This window comes from Parastagonospora nodorum (assembly GCF_000146915.1).
Source record: "Parastagonospora nodorum SN15 chromosome Unknown scaffold_19, whole genome shotgun sequence".
In the NCBI taxonomy this organism is placed as follows: Eukaryota; Fungi; Ascomycota; class Dothideomycetes; order Pleosporales; family Phaeosphaeriaceae; genus Parastagonospora; species Parastagonospora nodorum.
The window spans coordinates 246,707-262,352 of NW_001884567.1; the positions used below are offsets into that span (position 1 = coordinate 246,707).

The 15,646-nt window shown below is 53.0% G+C and overlaps 6 protein-coding genes across 6 annotated transcripts; 3 read left to right on the forward strand and 3 right to left on the reverse strand.

Moving 5' to 3' along the window:
* Positions 1-2,789: 2,789 nt before the first annotated feature.
* SNOG_11389 (hypothetical protein) lies at positions 2,790-4,028 on the forward strand. The gene is made up of 2 exons (XM_001801581.1): positions 2,790-3,241; positions 3,302-4,028. Exons 1-2 carry the CDS (start codon positions 3,184-3,186, stop codon positions 3,493-3,495), a joined length of 252 nt encoding a protein of 83 aa, XP_001801633.1. The 5' UTR covers positions 2,790-3,183; the 3' UTR covers positions 3,496-4,028.
* A 954-nt stretch (positions 4,029-4,982) lies between these two features.
* SNOG_11390 (hypothetical protein) lies at positions 4,983-6,213 on the reverse strand (the record flags this gene model as incomplete). Its single annotated transcript, XM_001801582.1, has 3 exons — positions 4,983-5,231; positions 5,282-6,082; positions 6,175-6,213. The coding sequence occupies 3 exons, from the start codon at positions 6,211-6,213 to the stop codon at positions 4,983-4,985; spliced, it is 1,089 nt and encodes a 362-aa protein (XP_001801634.1).
* Positions 6,214-6,689: 476 nt separating this feature from the next.
* On the reverse strand, positions 6,690-9,245 carry SNOG_11392 (hypothetical protein; the record flags this gene model as incomplete). Its single annotated transcript, XM_001801583.1, has 5 exons — positions 6,690-7,932; positions 8,163-8,313; positions 8,372-8,718; positions 8,768-9,004; positions 9,213-9,245. The coding sequence occupies 5 exons, from the start codon at positions 9,243-9,245 to the stop codon at positions 7,045-7,047; spliced, it is 1,656 nt and encodes a 551-aa protein (XP_001801635.1). The 3' UTR covers positions 6,690-7,044.
* A 135-nt stretch (positions 9,246-9,380) lies between these two features.
* On the forward strand, positions 9,381-11,918 carry SNOG_11393 (hypothetical protein; the record flags this gene model as incomplete). Its single annotated transcript, XM_001801584.1, has 3 exons — positions 9,381-10,176; positions 10,227-10,317; positions 10,344-11,918. The coding sequence occupies 3 exons, from the start codon at positions 9,381-9,383 to the stop codon at positions 11,788-11,790; spliced, it is 2,334 nt and encodes a 777-aa protein (XP_001801636.1). The 3' UTR covers positions 11,791-11,918.
* Positions 11,919-12,839: 921 nt separating this feature from the next.
* On the reverse strand, positions 12,840-13,418 carry SNOG_11394 (hypothetical protein; the record flags this gene model as incomplete). Its single annotated transcript, XM_001801585.1, has 3 exons — positions 12,840-13,200; positions 13,265-13,298; positions 13,322-13,418. 3 exons carry the CDS (start codon positions 13,416-13,418, stop codon positions 12,840-12,842), a joined length of 492 nt encoding a protein of 163 aa, XP_001801637.1.
* Positions 13,419-13,939: 521 nt separating this feature from the next.
* Positions 13,940-15,376, forward strand: SNOG_11395 (hypothetical protein; the record flags this gene model as incomplete). Its single annotated transcript, XM_001801586.1, has 1 exon — positions 13,940-15,376. The coding sequence occupies one exon, from the start codon at positions 13,940-13,942 to the stop codon at positions 15,374-15,376; it is 1,437 nt and encodes a 478-aa protein (XP_001801638.1).
* Between the last annotated feature and the right edge of the window lie 270 nt (positions 15,377-15,646).

Genomic DNA, 15,646 nt, shown 5'->3' on the forward strand with positions numbered 1-15,646 from the left:
ATTCATCCCGAAAAGAAGAAATGGAATATGAGTTTCCGCGGCCGAGTGAACCGGGCCAGCATGGCGCTGTTGCCGCCACCACTTGCTCCCATCGTGACGGTTGTGTGTTGTGTATGACCACCAAAAGATCCAACCAAGGCCGTTCAACGGTATTAGGACAAGAATTAAATGTTATATGTTACACGAAAGCGAACCTCAACCGGGGAGGGAATAAGATCCAGTCGAAGTTCGACCCGGCCAGCCAGATACGAAGAGCAAGAAAAGAATGTCGGCGTCCAGCGGGCGGAGAGAGAGGTAGAGAGCGCGGAGGTGGAGGACGGCCCAAGACTTCAAGGGAACGCAGGGTATTAGAATATCGAGGCTTGAACGTGGGTGGGACTCCAGGTGCAGATCAGGTGGATCTCGAAAGAGCCGTGCGGTATTCGGTGCGGCGGCACGCCTGTGCTGAAACCAAGGACGTCCTGTTCCGAACGGGCGTGGCTCAAACCAGTGCCCTGAAGATTTGACGTATAGTTGCTGGGGATAAGGCGGGTGACAGTTCGCGCGATCCACAAGTGGAAAAGTTCCAGGCAGAGACCAGGTTGCGCCAAACCTCAAGGAGCCTCAGGACCGTTGGTGAGATGTCGAAGGCACTCGAGGGGTTGGGCCAATGCGTTGGGCGCCAAGTGTGTGAAGAGCGTCTCAAACCTGAAGCACAAGGCACACAAGCATGTTCTTCGATCTAGGTATGTTATGTATGCGGAGTCTCGATGTAGGAATTGTATTCTGCGCAATGCACGGGTATGCGGCGTGGTGAACCACGAGTAGTCTCCTTGCGAATCCACTTGTTCTTGAGGGAACTTTGAACAGCAATCCTTTCGATCGCAGATTGCATCAATCTTTGGAATCTTTCTTTGATGACTGCAGATTCACACTGATTGCATGGGCGGTTGCGGCGCTGTGTGGCAAACGAGCCAATGTTGCTGAGGCTGTTCGTCGTTGTTCGCTTCGCGAAGGGGCTCTGACACTCCGGGGTGTAGTGAGACGATGCGCGTTCGAGTCTGCTATAACAGTACAAGCGAGTATGCACGACGAGCACAAGGCTTGAAATCTTTTGGAAATGATTCAGAGAGGCGATATTGTCCGATATGAACGGAACGTGCAAGACGTTAGGGTGCAATTGGCAGCGAAGGTCGAAGCAACTGGGGGGTGTAGCGTGTGTAGAAATCGGGTATTCCTAAACTATGGCCCGGCACAAATGCAAACGCAGAGAAGTTTGGCAAGACTAGCGGTCCTGGAAGAAGTCTGTCGAGGCCTTCCATTGGAACCGCTGAGGCGTGGACGAGCAGCGACTTCGATGCTTTCGAAGCCACTTGATGCTGTGGTTGGTAGCACAAAACAAGGCCGGTATGCTGGGCGCCATTTCAGCAGCCAATCTAAGCGGGCCGCGAAGCGCTGAGCGACCCCCACAAGGCCGAGCCAAGCATAGCGCTGTGCGCGCTGCAGGTGTACAGGACGAATGCGCTATTTTGGGTCTTTTCGCCATGGAGGCCGGCGGAGAATGGCGACAGGACGGGCGGCCGCCCGCGTGGTCAGATGCGATCACAGCTAGTCTTGCCTTAGACTGTGATTCTGCACAGCATCTGCAGAGAATCAAGCAGGCGATAGAAGAAAGTTCTTGGTGGCAATCAAGACCCTGGCTTGCTGAGTGATGGTCAAGTCCAGGCCCTGGCGCAACGTTGTCGGACCTTGGTAGTCGGTGTTGCAGCTGCCATGACACTGCCCAGGAGATTACACTATCGTGCACTTCCTCAATAGGAAATATCAAGATCTCGCAGCATAAGATCCAAGTCTCCGTGAGGCTCCTGCAGGCCGAAAACAATGTCAGGCCATTGTTTCTGGTCGTCATCTTCGTGGACGTCACACACGAGCTGCTCCAAACTGCTTAACTGCCCTATACGCCATGTTCGCATTGCGTTAAACCGCCGACATTTGGTTTCCAAAAAGCTTGTCACTCCCAGGGAACTGATACCGAACGAGTGTGGCCTGATGTTGTTTGTGTCAACGGCTGTCATGCTGCCAACCAGGCCTCGATGACGGCATAGACTGGACCTGAGGTAAACTTTGTCGTATGATGTTGTTTGATGGGCAAGCCTGAGGTGCCAGGACCCCTTCCATCTGATCTTCCTTGCAGCTACCGACCGAACCGGCATCCTGATGCACGGTAAGGAGACCGGCTCTAAGGCATCCGTGAGGTTGCGGCGAAGTAGGCTCCAGGGGTTAGTGATTCGATGTGGACCTCCAAGATCAAGATCGAGCGCGGCAAGCCAGTTCCGGGTTCATGTCGAGCTCGAGTGCTTCCACTATGGGCAGTGGAGTCCTGTTCGGATGCTGTGTTTGCCATTCTGTGAAGTGCCCGTGCCTGCAAGGCTAGTCACGACACAGTCACCAGATCATTCGCGGAAAGAGCGGTATGCGATATTGCCCAAGCCTTCAACGATTGAATTCCATGTTCGCCATCAGCCACGTGAATGCAGACTCATCAAGACGGTCTATTTTCTACGCGATGCCTCGTCGCCAAGGTGCGCAGAATCGACGCTGATAGGCCGCTGCTCTACACGGCTGGCTGCATCGAGGCAAGCCACCTCGCATCGGCCGTTCGCCCACCCAATCGTCTTCACAGCACCCGTCGTGCTGCGTGTGGATCCAGCGGCTACACTGGCCCCAGTAGACTCCCCCCAGTCGAGAAGCGCACGTACCCCATGCATTAACTGTCTGTACAATTGCGGGCACTTCCCGCTGTCCTGCGAGCGGTACTGACACACCCTCTGTATCGAAGATCAACGGGCACAGCAAAAGCTGCCTGAACACCTAACACGCCTGAGACTCGGCTACGCCTCAGCCACGCCTTCACCCACGCGTACCTTGCGCTTGAACACTGCTCCTGTTTGTGCGCAGACCAGCTGCCACTTTACCGCTTTCAATCCTGAGGTGGAACCGCCCATTGTTGCGCCCGGCGGTGCAGCGCCTATAACAAAACCCCACTGCCCTGCTCCAAGACTACTCATTGCTGTCTGTCGTCAAGGCTACTGGTAGTCGCAGGCCGTTCTATCTTTTCTTCATTTTCGCTTCTTTAAACCCTCTTCATTCTTTATCGACCGCGGGCTCGGTTTACTGCTCGTATCCTTTCTTTAATACCTCATCATGGGCAAGTTAATCAAGAACCACTGGGCACGCCTAGTCGTCCTCACAGCCGCCGCTTGTAAGTCGCAACCACCACCATAACAACAACAAAATCACGAAGCATTCTGACAGTTTCCAGATCAATTAGCCGCTGCACTCGAAGCCTTCTTCTGGCCGAAAATCTTCTGGGACTTCCTTACCAAGAACCTCGACTCTGCCGTCAAGCCTTTCCCCGTGCTCCAAATCATCAACCTCATCGTCGGCGTCGTCGCTCTCGCCTGGGGAGTGGCCATTACCGCTCCTCGCCGGCACCGGTCTGCACCGATCCATTGAGGCCCGCCTAATCTTCTACCCACTCTGTGCCCTCTGCGCACTGCTCCTCTACCAAGGCACAAACTCGGGTCTTTACTACATCGTCGGCATGATCGCGTACTTCTGGGCCTACAGCGAGGGAGAAATCGTCTGCCCGGAGCCATGGACCCTGCCCAAGCGCGGCTCAACAGCACGGAAGATCGGTGTATAGAGAAGGAACCCTTCGCCCCAGTATTTCGCTTCGACCAATGTACGACTATTTTACACAGAGACGACCAATGTACGACCAGTTAATTTCGAATCTTACGTATCAAGCGTCCCGACAATTTCTTGCGCGTGCCAGTCACAAACATCAAGCCCAATTTGAATGAAGATTGCCAAGGGAAGCAAAGGAGAAATGGTCGTTCAAGGAGTTTCATTAGAAAGACCCAGGTGGCAAAGGACGAAACAGCAACTTTTTGGGGGAACTGTCATCGAATCACGAAAGCGAATTCCGTACTTATTTTATTTTTATCGCTCAAGAGCTGAGCATACCAGAAGGAAAAAACACTCCCCAAAGAAACACACAAATAAACCAACACAATCAAATCAAAGACTCAGCCAAACATGCATTCATTGGAAATTACTAACATCGCCCTTTTTTCCCTTTCCGTTTTTTCCATAATATCCAAACTGAGCCGTCGTTCGCTAGACTGAGGCATCCCCCGTTTCACACCAACCCACGACCCAAATCTCCCAAGCCTCAGTATCATGCCTCACCCCCATACGCCTTATGCTTCAGCTCCACCCCCCGGCCCGGTAAATTTCTGTTCCCTGCATGACAGAACCTTGACATTTGACAAGCCTAATGACAGAAGTTTGTGGGATTTTTGAGACGGTGACATGTAGGCTAGTTCAACGACTCACTTTTGCGCTTGCGGTGGGATGTGCGCGTGGGTTGGAATTTGGATTTAGATTTGGATTTCGTGGGTGGAGTGGTGGTGTCTTGGGCGGATGGGCTGTGAGGCCGTGGGTTAGCTATTGTTATGATTTTTCCTTTATTGTTAGGGTGAAGGATTGGGTTGTGTCTGGAAATAGGTGTGATGATACTGTGTGAGATGTACTACAGGTTCTCAATTACGGTGGGAAGGGAGCGGCAGCCTGTTTGACAGCCTGAAGCTATACACACGAGCTTACGTTCAAATCTGAAGCCTGGTAGTACTGTGTATAACTTCAGGCCATGGGGTGCCGCTGTTTGCTTTACGTCGTAGTTGAGGATTTGTAGTACAGTGTGAATCGAGGCAGGGCCTTGGACATCGGAATTCGAGAGACTCGGAGAGAGTACGGCAGCCTAGGAAATGTAGTACGTAGAAAATTTGATTGACTGAAAGTGGACAGTCCAAAATAATAAAATAATAAAAAAGACTTCGTCCACTAGTATGCAACACCTCCCGCCAATACATGCAAGTCAAGCACTCCAAAACTCTATATCGAAATCATCATGAGAGGAAGATGTGATAGAGCGCAACTCACTCCTCAGGTCCCTCAATAAGCAGCTTGATTCCCTCACCCTTCTTGACCTGCGCGAACGCATTCTCCGCATCTTCGAACTTGACCTTGCCGGTAATCAGCTCCTTGATCGAGATGCGCCCGCCAGCAACGAGATCGACGGCGGTTTGGTAGTCGCCGGCGCCGTAGCGGAAAGAGCCCTTGACGTTGAGCTCTTTGGTGCACATGGCCATGATGGGGAAGTTGATGTCTGGCTTGCCCATGCCGCCCTGTATGATTTATTAGCACTGAATCGTACATGAAAAATATGCATACGAACCTGAACATAAGTTCCACCCATTCTCAGCGCGTGGATCGCGGTCTGGATACACGGCTCCGCACCCGACGCATCGATAATGACGTCCGCGCCAGGACCGAGTTCGCAGTCCTTGATCAAGTTCTTTGCATTCTCCTCCGCGCTGACTCGTGCGCTGCTGAACTTGTCCGTCGCAGCGTACTGGAGTGCGAAGTTTAGTCTCTGCTCGTTGATGTCGACTGTGACGATCTTCTTTGCGCCATATGCTTTTGCGACAGCACAGCATAGCAGACCAACGGGACCGGCACCGAATACAACCACAGAGTCTCCCGGCTTGATTGATGCTTGTCGAGTGATGTGCACCGCGACGGCAGTAGGCTCGATAAGTGCGCCCTCCTCAAGACTCATGTTCTCTGGGAGCTTATAGCAGTAGTCCTCGGGCAGAGCATAGTACCGTGCAAGCGTTCCGTCGTATGGGGGTGTAGCAGCGAAAGCCATATCTGGGCAAAGGTTGTACTTTCCCTCTTTGCAGCGTACGCAGCGACGGCAAGGCACACCCGGTTCCATTGCCACGCGGTCGCCAACTTTCAGTGACTTGACCTTATCGCCAACTTTGTGTACGATTCCAGCGGACTCATGACCGAGGACCATGGGTGACTCAACGACAAAGTGTCCGATGCGTCCCTCAACCCAGTAGTGCACATCTGACCCGCAAATACCAGTCCATTTTGGCTTGACAATGACATCGTATGGTGAAGGGAGATCGGGGATGGGCCTGTCCTCGTAGACAACTTTGTTGGGTGCTTGCAGCACGAAGGAAGGATTCTGAAGTTTGTGTGAGCTCAATTGTAGTCAGGGATGCGTGTTGTGGTTCTGTAAACATGCGGCGAGCGCGAATGGCGGGGTTGGTGGGGCACGGGGAGCTCTACCTTCTGGGTAGCTGTCTTTGTCGTCATTTTGATGTATGTGTAACCTGTGCTTTGTTTCGTGTTTTCGAGGATGTACCCAAAGTTGAGGAAGAGAAGAGAGAATCTGATGGCAGAATGGAAAAGTATGCAATGCTCACGCGTAACCACAGTGAAATTGTGACGAAGCTAATGGCGGGTCGCTGTAGCTCGTGTTGAGCTATCCCGCGGTACACCAGGGACCAACTCTAGCGCAAGCGTTTGCGTGCTGATTATCCGGGAAATAACCGGTTTGCGTCAGTCCGTTTGTTGGAAGCAGAGAGTCTGGTAGCGCAGCGTGCCGAGCGATGGACCGAAACCGCTGGGAATCGCCGTAGCTGTTCGAATTACTAAGATAGGAAACAGATCCACTGATTCGTGGGGAAGGATAATGCCGCTCAGGAAGATTATCCGAAGCCGGTAAAACGGCAAACTGAGGTGAACTAAAGAAGTTTAAAATGAACCACATGGCAAACAAAAGGACCAGACCGCATAATGGAGCTTTCAAGCTGACCGCCAATTGATGTTCGTTTGTACTATCGCATCCAGGAACTGCCTCCCCCACGTCCTGCATGGACTCTAGGTCTGTCAAGTTCTCACTGCCTTGCATCCTGAGTTATGCAACATCTCCCGCTTGTCAACACCGCGACTCTTGAACAAATCCACTCGACCTGAGAGCTTCGGGCAACAAGTTCGAGCCGCACTGCGCTAAGTGGCTGGTATGCGCGGGCATAAACTTGACATGTCATTGTAAAAGCCCGGTACGATCGCGATGACGAATCCCAAGTCGGAAGGACACCCTTCTGGGGATCTAAGCTGTGTCCAAAACACTTGACTGATGGCTCAAATGTTGGCAGGCATAGTGCGTCCCCAAACTGACCACCAGCAAGTCACAAGACAGTCCTCGTCGTCTTCACCACTCGCGCCCGACGTTCCCCAGTCGTCGTAGCCCTTCTCTTCACCCTCATCATGTATGCTCAATCCCATCTTTTCCATGCGATCGCGGAATGTCTTGATCTCCGGAAGGTATGCATCTCTGTAAGGAAACTCAACAACAACCTTTGCATGCTTGTCACTTGACAACCACACCTCAATGCTGTCGACTAGCATATGTGGATGGTCTGGTGAATACAGTGAATCTGCAGCAAGTATCAAAGGAAACTTGTCAGTGATGGTTTCATGTTGGCCTTGGTGTACAGCAGGTGGTGTGAGTTGGCAAAGGGTTGGTTCGGTCCAGTCGAGAATACCAGTGCGAGCCGAACCGCCATTTTGCGTAATGACAGCCGAATTGTCCATAGCGTTTCGGGCCAGGTTCGAGTGTATGTTTGGTAAGTCTGTGAGGACTACATCTGCTCCTAGGCCTGCCATTGCGAGTCCGACCAGACCCGTCCCAGAACCTAGCTCGAGCACTCGCAATTTCCGTTCAGAGCTTACTGGTAGTAGGCCGAATGTATGAAGGCGCTTCGCGAGCATGTAAGAAGCTGCCCATGTCTTCAGGCCGAGATCGTCGCCGGTAAGCGCAGGCTCATGGATGTCGAGCTCAAAAGAGCTGGTCAATGTTGGTATCCGAAACTTGCGAGATATGGCACCCATTGCCGTGCGACCAGATCTTTCGCTAAGCCTCGAGCTAGCCTCATCCCATATCTTTTCCTTGGTATCGTCGTCGTCGATCCATTGTAGGGCGCTGCTCACTATGCTGGTGAGGTATCGAGTGACACCTTCGGGATTGATCTGGGGCGACGGCTCGACACCGCAATCTCGAGACGCATCATGCGCAGATAAACTTCCGGATTTGGTATGCGAACGGTCCCATGAGGGAGGAGCAGAAGTGAGTTGCGAAAGTGTTTGGAGAAGGGTTTCGGCGGACGGCTTCGTGTATAGTTGCGGTAGGTCGAGTACTGGTCGACATTGTTAGTTCGTCGTCTCAATCGGAACCTATTGCGTCTGTACCATCCAGTAACATGCTGAAAGATATCGGAAATATCGCGACCGGGGTTCTGACGCTGGAGGTACTCACAGAAAGTCTGCTCGGGTCCAACATGGTCCGTGCTCTTTGGGCATCGCGGGGCAGTTCCGAGCTGTAAAGTGGCGCGCTCGACAACATGAGCAGCACTGCTGAGCCTTTCTTCAATCCTTTTTCAATGTGGACTTGAAGCCATGATATGCTTGCTGCATGTCGAACTCAAACTCGCGGGCCTGTTCGTCGTCCAGCTTCTCGGATGCCCTCATTTGGTTCAAGGAGATAAGCCACTGCACAATCTTGCCCTTGCTCTCGAATTCCTTGTCAGTGACCTTGTTCACTGCCTGTATAATCTCAACTAGCAGAGGGTGTAGTGTATCCTTCTCGACGAGACCGATCTTGATAGCATCGAGCAGCGTAATGAAGGTCTCGGTCGCATTGACTACGAGCGTCGCGTCAGCGAAGTCGCCTTGCTGTGTAGTATTGTGAGAAGGCCCTTGTTCAACGGTGGCTGGAATGCCAATGCGCAGGCGTTCGACAGCTCGTGGGCATTCCATCTGGAGGCTCATCAGCACCGCACGACGAACCAGATCCGACATAACGTACCTGCCACTCCCGCGTGAAGGAGTCCAGATCCCCAAATGATCGCGCGACTGTCTCGTTGGCCAAGTTTGACTTGTACTGCTTCAACAGACGGCTGCATGTTCCGGTGTAGTCAACTTCGGTGATGGAGTCCTTCAAATATGCCTTCTCTAGCGCATCAAGCGTGATGATGATGCTGTATATCTCGGCCAGAGAGTCGTACAAGTCTCGCTCCGCATTTGTGGTCGATAGCTTGACCTCCTATACGGAGTGTCAGCGCATGCGTGGTAGTAGAAGGTGTACTGCGGCGTCATGTACCTCGTCGAGGTTGATAGTCGCCGATAGTGCAGACCGCGGTATGTAGGGCGTCGGTGCATACGCCAGCTGCCGGTTGTTGTGCATGGCTATCAGCTGTACGCGGATTGATCTGGGGTGTTGATGTCTACCAGCCTCGGTGAAGCTTGCTTGCTTTGGTGGTGCCCATGACGCTAGCGCCGGGCATGTGGGGAAGGAGCTAGGACCCTGCAAATCTTGGCATCTGTAACTTTTTCGAAAGTGGATCCAAATTTTTGGCTGCAACTCTGCGCCTCGAGTACCACGCCCAACCCACGTCAAACCACCGACCGACACCCTCAAGATGCCGGTCTCCAAGGCGACCAAGAAGTTCGAGAAGAACAAACTGCACGATGTCATCAAGCGCCGGAAAGATGTCGCGAAAATCAAGCAGAAGAAGCAGATGGATGTGAAGAAGAAGGAGCGCAAGGCCAGAGACAACGCGAAAGCGGACGACCTCGAAGATGCGAAAAGCAAGAAGCCCAGCTCGAGAGCAGAGAAGGAGGACGCTTCCTTCGGCGAGATGTCCATGGACCAGTTCTTCGAGGGCGGGTTCCAGGTGCCAGAGATGAAAAAGTCCTCGACAAAACCAAAGACGGGAAAGCGCAAACGCACACCGATCGAGAACGGAGGCGCCGCAGATTCAGATGCCGAGATGCCCGAGGCGACTGCAGGTGCCGAAGAATCTGCTTCGGACAGTGACTCGGGTGACGACGCAGAGGCGCATAAGGGACAGCTCGCAGATCTGCAAAAGAAGGACCCCGAGTTCTACAAGTACCTCAAGGACAACGATGCAGAGCTCCTTGACTTTGCCGAAGACGCAGACTTGGCCGAGATCGATGCGCTCAGCGCCAGTGAAGACGAGGCAACGCCGAGGAAAAAGAAGAAGAAGGCTGTAGAGGCGGACAGCGACGAGGATGATGAAGAAGCGACAACAGGCAACGAGGTCACGAAGAAGATCATAAAGAAGTGGAAATCTTCCATGGAGACCAACTTTTCACTGCGTGCCATGAAGGAGGTGGTTCTAGCCTTCCGAACCGCTGCCCATCTGAACGACGACGAGGGCAAGAACTACAAATACACAATATCCGACCCAGATGGTATGCGACTCTCAGCTGTCAGTCCTGACGACAATGCTTACCTCTTACAGTGTACCATGAGGTCCTCGTGACTGCTCTACAGCTTGTACCAAAGGTGCTGCAACATCACCTGCCTGTCAAGGAGACCGCAGGCGGAAAGCTGTAAGTGATTCGCAATCACGTAGCAGAGCATGCACTGACAACTACAGACGCGTACCCACCGATGCGAAGAAGTTCAGCACTCTTACTCCCCTTCTCAAGTCGCACACTGTTTCGATACAACATCTTCTCGAGAACCTCTCCGATGCCTCTACTCTCCGCATGACGCTCGAGTCATTACTCGGCCTGCTGCCCTACATCCTCTCGTTCAAGAAGATCGTCCGAGAGCTCACAAAGGTTGTGTCGTCTGTATGGTCAGATTCTGCCAACAACGAGATGACGAGGTTGTCAGCCTTCCTTGTTATGCGAAGACTCCTAGTCATCTCCGATCCAAGCATTCGTGAAGCTGTTCTAAAGCAAGCCTACCAAGGACTTGTCAAGGGCGCAAGGAACACGACGGTTCACAACATCCAAGGAATAAATCTGATGAAGAACACCGCATCAGAACTTTGGGGTATCGATCCTACTGTAGGATACACGACAGGCTTCGGTTTTATTCGCCAATTAGCGATTCACCTCCGAACTAGTATCACAAACAAGACGAAGGACTCGTACAAGACGGTATACAACTGGCAGTACATCCACTCTCTAGATTTCTGGTCGCGAGTTGTTGCAGCACATTGCGAGTCACTTCGCGAGGCTGAGGCCGGCAAGCCTTCGCCATTACGACCGCTCATCTATCCCATTGTCCAGCTCACCTTGGGTGCGATGCGCCTCATCCCGACTGCGCAATACTTCCCTCTCCGCTTCCAGCTTGTTCGCTCCCTACTCCGAATCTCATCAGCAACGTCAACTTACATCCCGCTTGCGCCAGCGCTCGTCGAGGTCTTGAACTCAGCTGAGATGAAGAAGCAGCCCAAGCCCAGCACACTAAAGACGATGGACTTCAGCATCGCCATCAGGGCTACAAAAGCATATCTGCGGACTCGCGTCTATCAAGATGGTGTCGGGGAGCAAGTAGCCGAGCTATTGTCCGAGTTCTTCATCCTCTGGACCAAGAACATCGCCTTCCCAGAACTCGCTCTACCCGTCATTGTAATGCTCAAGCGCTGGGTCAAAGCTATGACGAAAAAGACCGGCGGCAACCGCAACTCTAAGATCAACTCGCTCATCGTGCTGCTTGTCCAGAAACTCGAAGCCAACTCGAAATGGATCGAGGAGAAGCGCGCGAAGATTGACTTTGCGCCCAACAACCGAGCTGGCGTCGAGGGCTTCCTCAAGGATGTCGAGTGGGAGAAGACACCGCTCGGTGCTTATGTAGCCGGACAAAGAAAGTCGAGAGATCAAAAGAACAAGATGTTGGAGGATGCGAGGAAGACCGACGACAAGAAGAGGAAAGAGGCTGAGAAGGAGGATGCAACTGATGGTGTCGAGCAGTTCGAAGACGATTCTGGCGAGGAGGAAGAGGATCAGGAGCTTGATGCGATTAGTGAGGACGAGCTAGAAGAGGAGGATGATGAGAGCGACGACGAGTAGTTCAAGTACAGGGTCGGCTGTTAAATTAGGTGCATGTTTGATAGTTATTTTGGACTAGAAATCGGGTGGTTGTGCATAGGCGATTCAATTCGCTTGGAATTCCAAAGTTCAATGCGCGTTCATCTCTTACTCCCAAACTTGCCACCCCATCATACCTCGAAGTAGAGTACGTTGTGCACATCTCAACCAAACAACGTCTTCCAACCCCCAGTCAGGCCCGCCACCGACCTGCATCACCGACGCATCCTGCAGTCGGGTGTCGCCCTGTTCCAAGACCCTCTCACACCATCGCTAAACCCTGGTCCCATCTACGCCTTGAGTACGCGACATCGGGGTCAGCAGAAGGGTCCCTTGACGTGCAGGCGTGGTAGGGATGGGAGAGAGGATGGATTGTGGCTGCAGTAGTTGATACATCTATTAATAATATGTGTAAGGGCGAGAATGTGGGGAAGGCTGAAAGTGGCAATTTATGGTGATGGTGGTGGTATAGTGACAATGAGGTGCTTGGGGTGGGCAGTGGTTTGGATACATGTTTTAGCGTTTGAGGATGAGGTTCTTCTTATTTACTTTATCTGTTTACATGAATGAAAGCTGGACTCTTGCGGATGAGACAGAGATACGCGACTGGAAATTCTCGTGCTCGACACCTCCCGCCATCCTTCCGCTAACATCGGAGAAAAGACGATCGAAGTGAGACACCAACAACAACGTCCCTCAACCCACATCACCTTATCTCAACCCCAATCCCGTGATCGCAACGAAAACACCCAGCTGCATACACCCGGGACGCAGATATCCAAAACAGTCTGACAAGCCAGCTAGCGATTCAAACACGCAACAGCAAATGAATCATTCGCAGCGTGTTGGACTATTCACACCCGGCCTCTTGCCTGAGGCCAACCTTTAGTCCCCACTCCGTCAACGATCAAATCGTACATTCGGGATCCGTAGCCTTTCTCCGCCAAACGAGCCATCCAATAGTAACACAGGCAGGCGCCGATGGCGGCCTCAACCAAGAGTCAGCTATTCCCAGCGTCAGGTACCTTGAGCTAGCTGTCGTTTACGTCTTGTGTCCGGGTTGAGAGGCTGGGATCAGCACGTGTCGTACAGGCATTCGCGAGTTTCAGTGTTTCAGGTATGAGGCTGATCTTTGCCTGGTTGAAGGATAGGTCGGTGATGATTGTGGTGGCTGTCGGGGAGTAAGGACGGGGACTAAGATTGGATATGGCGCTAGTGCGCTTGTGATTACCGGGGCTAGGGATGGATGGAGCGGCCGTGATGATGATTGTTTCTCGTGACTTGGGCGGAGATGTTTTGTTTGGTAGCTGAGAAGATGGGGTTTGGAGATGATTGTGAGAGATATGTGGCTGGTAGGTAGATGGAGTTTGTGTGTAGTGGGATAGGAGGAGGCTCAAAGTACACAGTCATCGTTTTCGCGAATGAATGATTCAATCAACATTCTGCACCTGCATACCGGTGACGCTTGATACCGACGCCATCGCACCCGTCTTGTAGATATCGTCATACCTACCTCGCCTACTGGACTGGGGTCTGCGATGTGGTCCGAGGCAGCCAATAGAGGCAGGCCATGAGGACCATCTCCCATTGGCCTGGGGCAGCTCATACATCTTTGCACAGTTCAAGGCCACCGAGCATGGACGTTTTATTCCCAGCAATTGCATTATGCAAATGCAGCGCACAGACTGCCTTCCGCATTACGACACCGTCAACGTGCTTGCGGGGATTAAGGAAGGTGTTGATCTCGTGCTAGACGAGCACTAGAAGGTGGCAGGCGTGCTACTGGCGAGGATAGTCCTATCATTCGCTGCGTAGACAGCACGGCTGGTTCGGGGATCATGATGGTGTAGTGGGGAGTAAACAATGGCTTGACGGCTTCATGGCTGAGACGTGCAGGTATGCCGCTAAACGTGGTGGTGATGCAGGCTACTGGACCTGGTGTTGACTCCACATAGGTCCATCAAACCATGGACGATAATTCCCGTTGGACTGCGTAGGCAATGGTATATATTAGAGGTACGCGCGCGTGTAGCTGTGCCGTCAATCAAGTCACAAGACGAGTGCAAACGACAGCAAAGTACATACTCTGCTAGACATCAACGACAAAACGACAATCTCCAACACAGTCACAATGTCTTTCTCTTCACAGACCGCACAGTGGCAGGCGTCGATTGTGCTCGACAGCAGCAGATCCACACCAGCGACATCGGCGCCTTCAATCAAATCTCCCACTTCAGCGCCAAAGTCGGCAGACAAGGAGCGGAGACCCAAGCTTCGAGCGTCCTGCGATGCCTGTGCTGCCTCGAAAGTCAAGTGCAACAAGGAACACCCCATCTGCGCTCGATGCTCGGCCAACGGCTCGCAATGCATCTACGGGGTGTCGAGGAAGCACGGCAAGCCTGGACGGACGAGGAAGAGGAACCCAGATGGCACACCGTTCATCAAGGCCTCGAAGCAGCGCCCTTCGCCAGATGGCAGCGAGTTTGGCAAGTTCAGGGTGCAGCCTGAGCCCGTCCCCCAGCCTCTTCCAGACCTGTCCGAGACGGCATCGAGCTGGTCCTCAACCTGGTCGTCTACACCTAGTCTGCCTGGCACGCCAGAGCTAGACTTTGATTTCGAGATGACTCCAGAGCCGTTCTACATGGACGCAGACCTCACCTTCATGGACGATATCCTGCTGCCCACGACCCAGCTCGAGCCGGAACCCATGCAGTCGATCGAGCCGGAGCTTACCTTCCGCGATCCGTTTGCAAAGCGACAGTCGGTGCAGCTCGATCTGCCAGACATTGAGGCTCTGAGGGACTTTGTTGGTGGTGACAATATCGACCCCACGAGCTATACGTTTCAGGGTGCGAATCTCGACCCATATCTCTTCAACACGGCTCCCATGTCAACACCGCAGAGCCCAAAGACGATCATGAACAACAACTACAGCTCTATGCGCCGCGTTAGCGTCTCGATGCCAACTTCGCACTGCTGCTACACGCTTGCGTACTCGACGCTCGAGAGTCTGCGGATTATTGGCACTGACGCCTCCTCCCAAGCATTCCCGAGCATGGAGTGCAAGAGCCTCGACAATGTTCTTTCCATCACGAGACTCGCAGTCTCTTCCGTCATGACCCTACTCAGCTGCCCATGCTCATCGGACCCTCACCTCGCCATGCTGTACTCGAGCATCACGTCCAAGCTCCTCACCTGGTACCAGATCGCAGCCGGCGTCAACGTGACGGCGTCTTCGCTCGGCAGCGGCCCAATTTCTCCCACTTCCTCCAACTTCTCGTCTCCCTTGTCCACGCCCGCGTCTGAGACCGAGATGGGTTTCAACATTGCGCTGCAGCCGCTGCAGTTTGGCGTGTATCAGTTCGACGAGGCGGAACAGCGGAGGCTCAGGCGGCAGGTGGTGCTGCGGGAGCTGAAGAACTGCGGACAGCTGGTCGAGGCGCTGGCGAACTGGAGGGGCGATGGAGGCAGCGAGCAGGGCGAGTTTTTGTATGATGTTCTGGGCGCGTGGTTGAAGAGTGAGCTATTCAAGACGGTGCAGGAAATTGAGGGCGCGCAGGCTGTGTGAGGTGGACGATGGAATGTGGTTTTCTGCTGCGATTAGCGATGCATTATGATTAGATCTAGACCATTCAGCAATGCATAGATTATGACGACCCGTACCGAATCATGGAGATGCAATTGTGTGGAGCGCGACGCGTCGAAGCTTGCCTGAACCCCAGACGTTCCCCGGATGCACGTGGCACATTCACATGCCTCGGCTCACAGGCAGGCATCATGGCCCTCACATGCTCGCAGCTCCAACACTCACTCACACTCACACTTGCAGCGCCAGTTC

Coding starts and splice junctions, on each gene's coding strand:
- SNOG_11389 (XM_001801581.1), top strand. CDS start 3,184: ATGGGCAAGTTAATCAAGAACCACTGGGCACGCCTAGTCGTCCTCACA. Junction 3,242..3,301: donor CGTCCTCACAGCCGCCGCTT/GTAAGTCGCAAC, acceptor GACAGTTTCCAG/ATCAATTAGCCGCTGCACTC.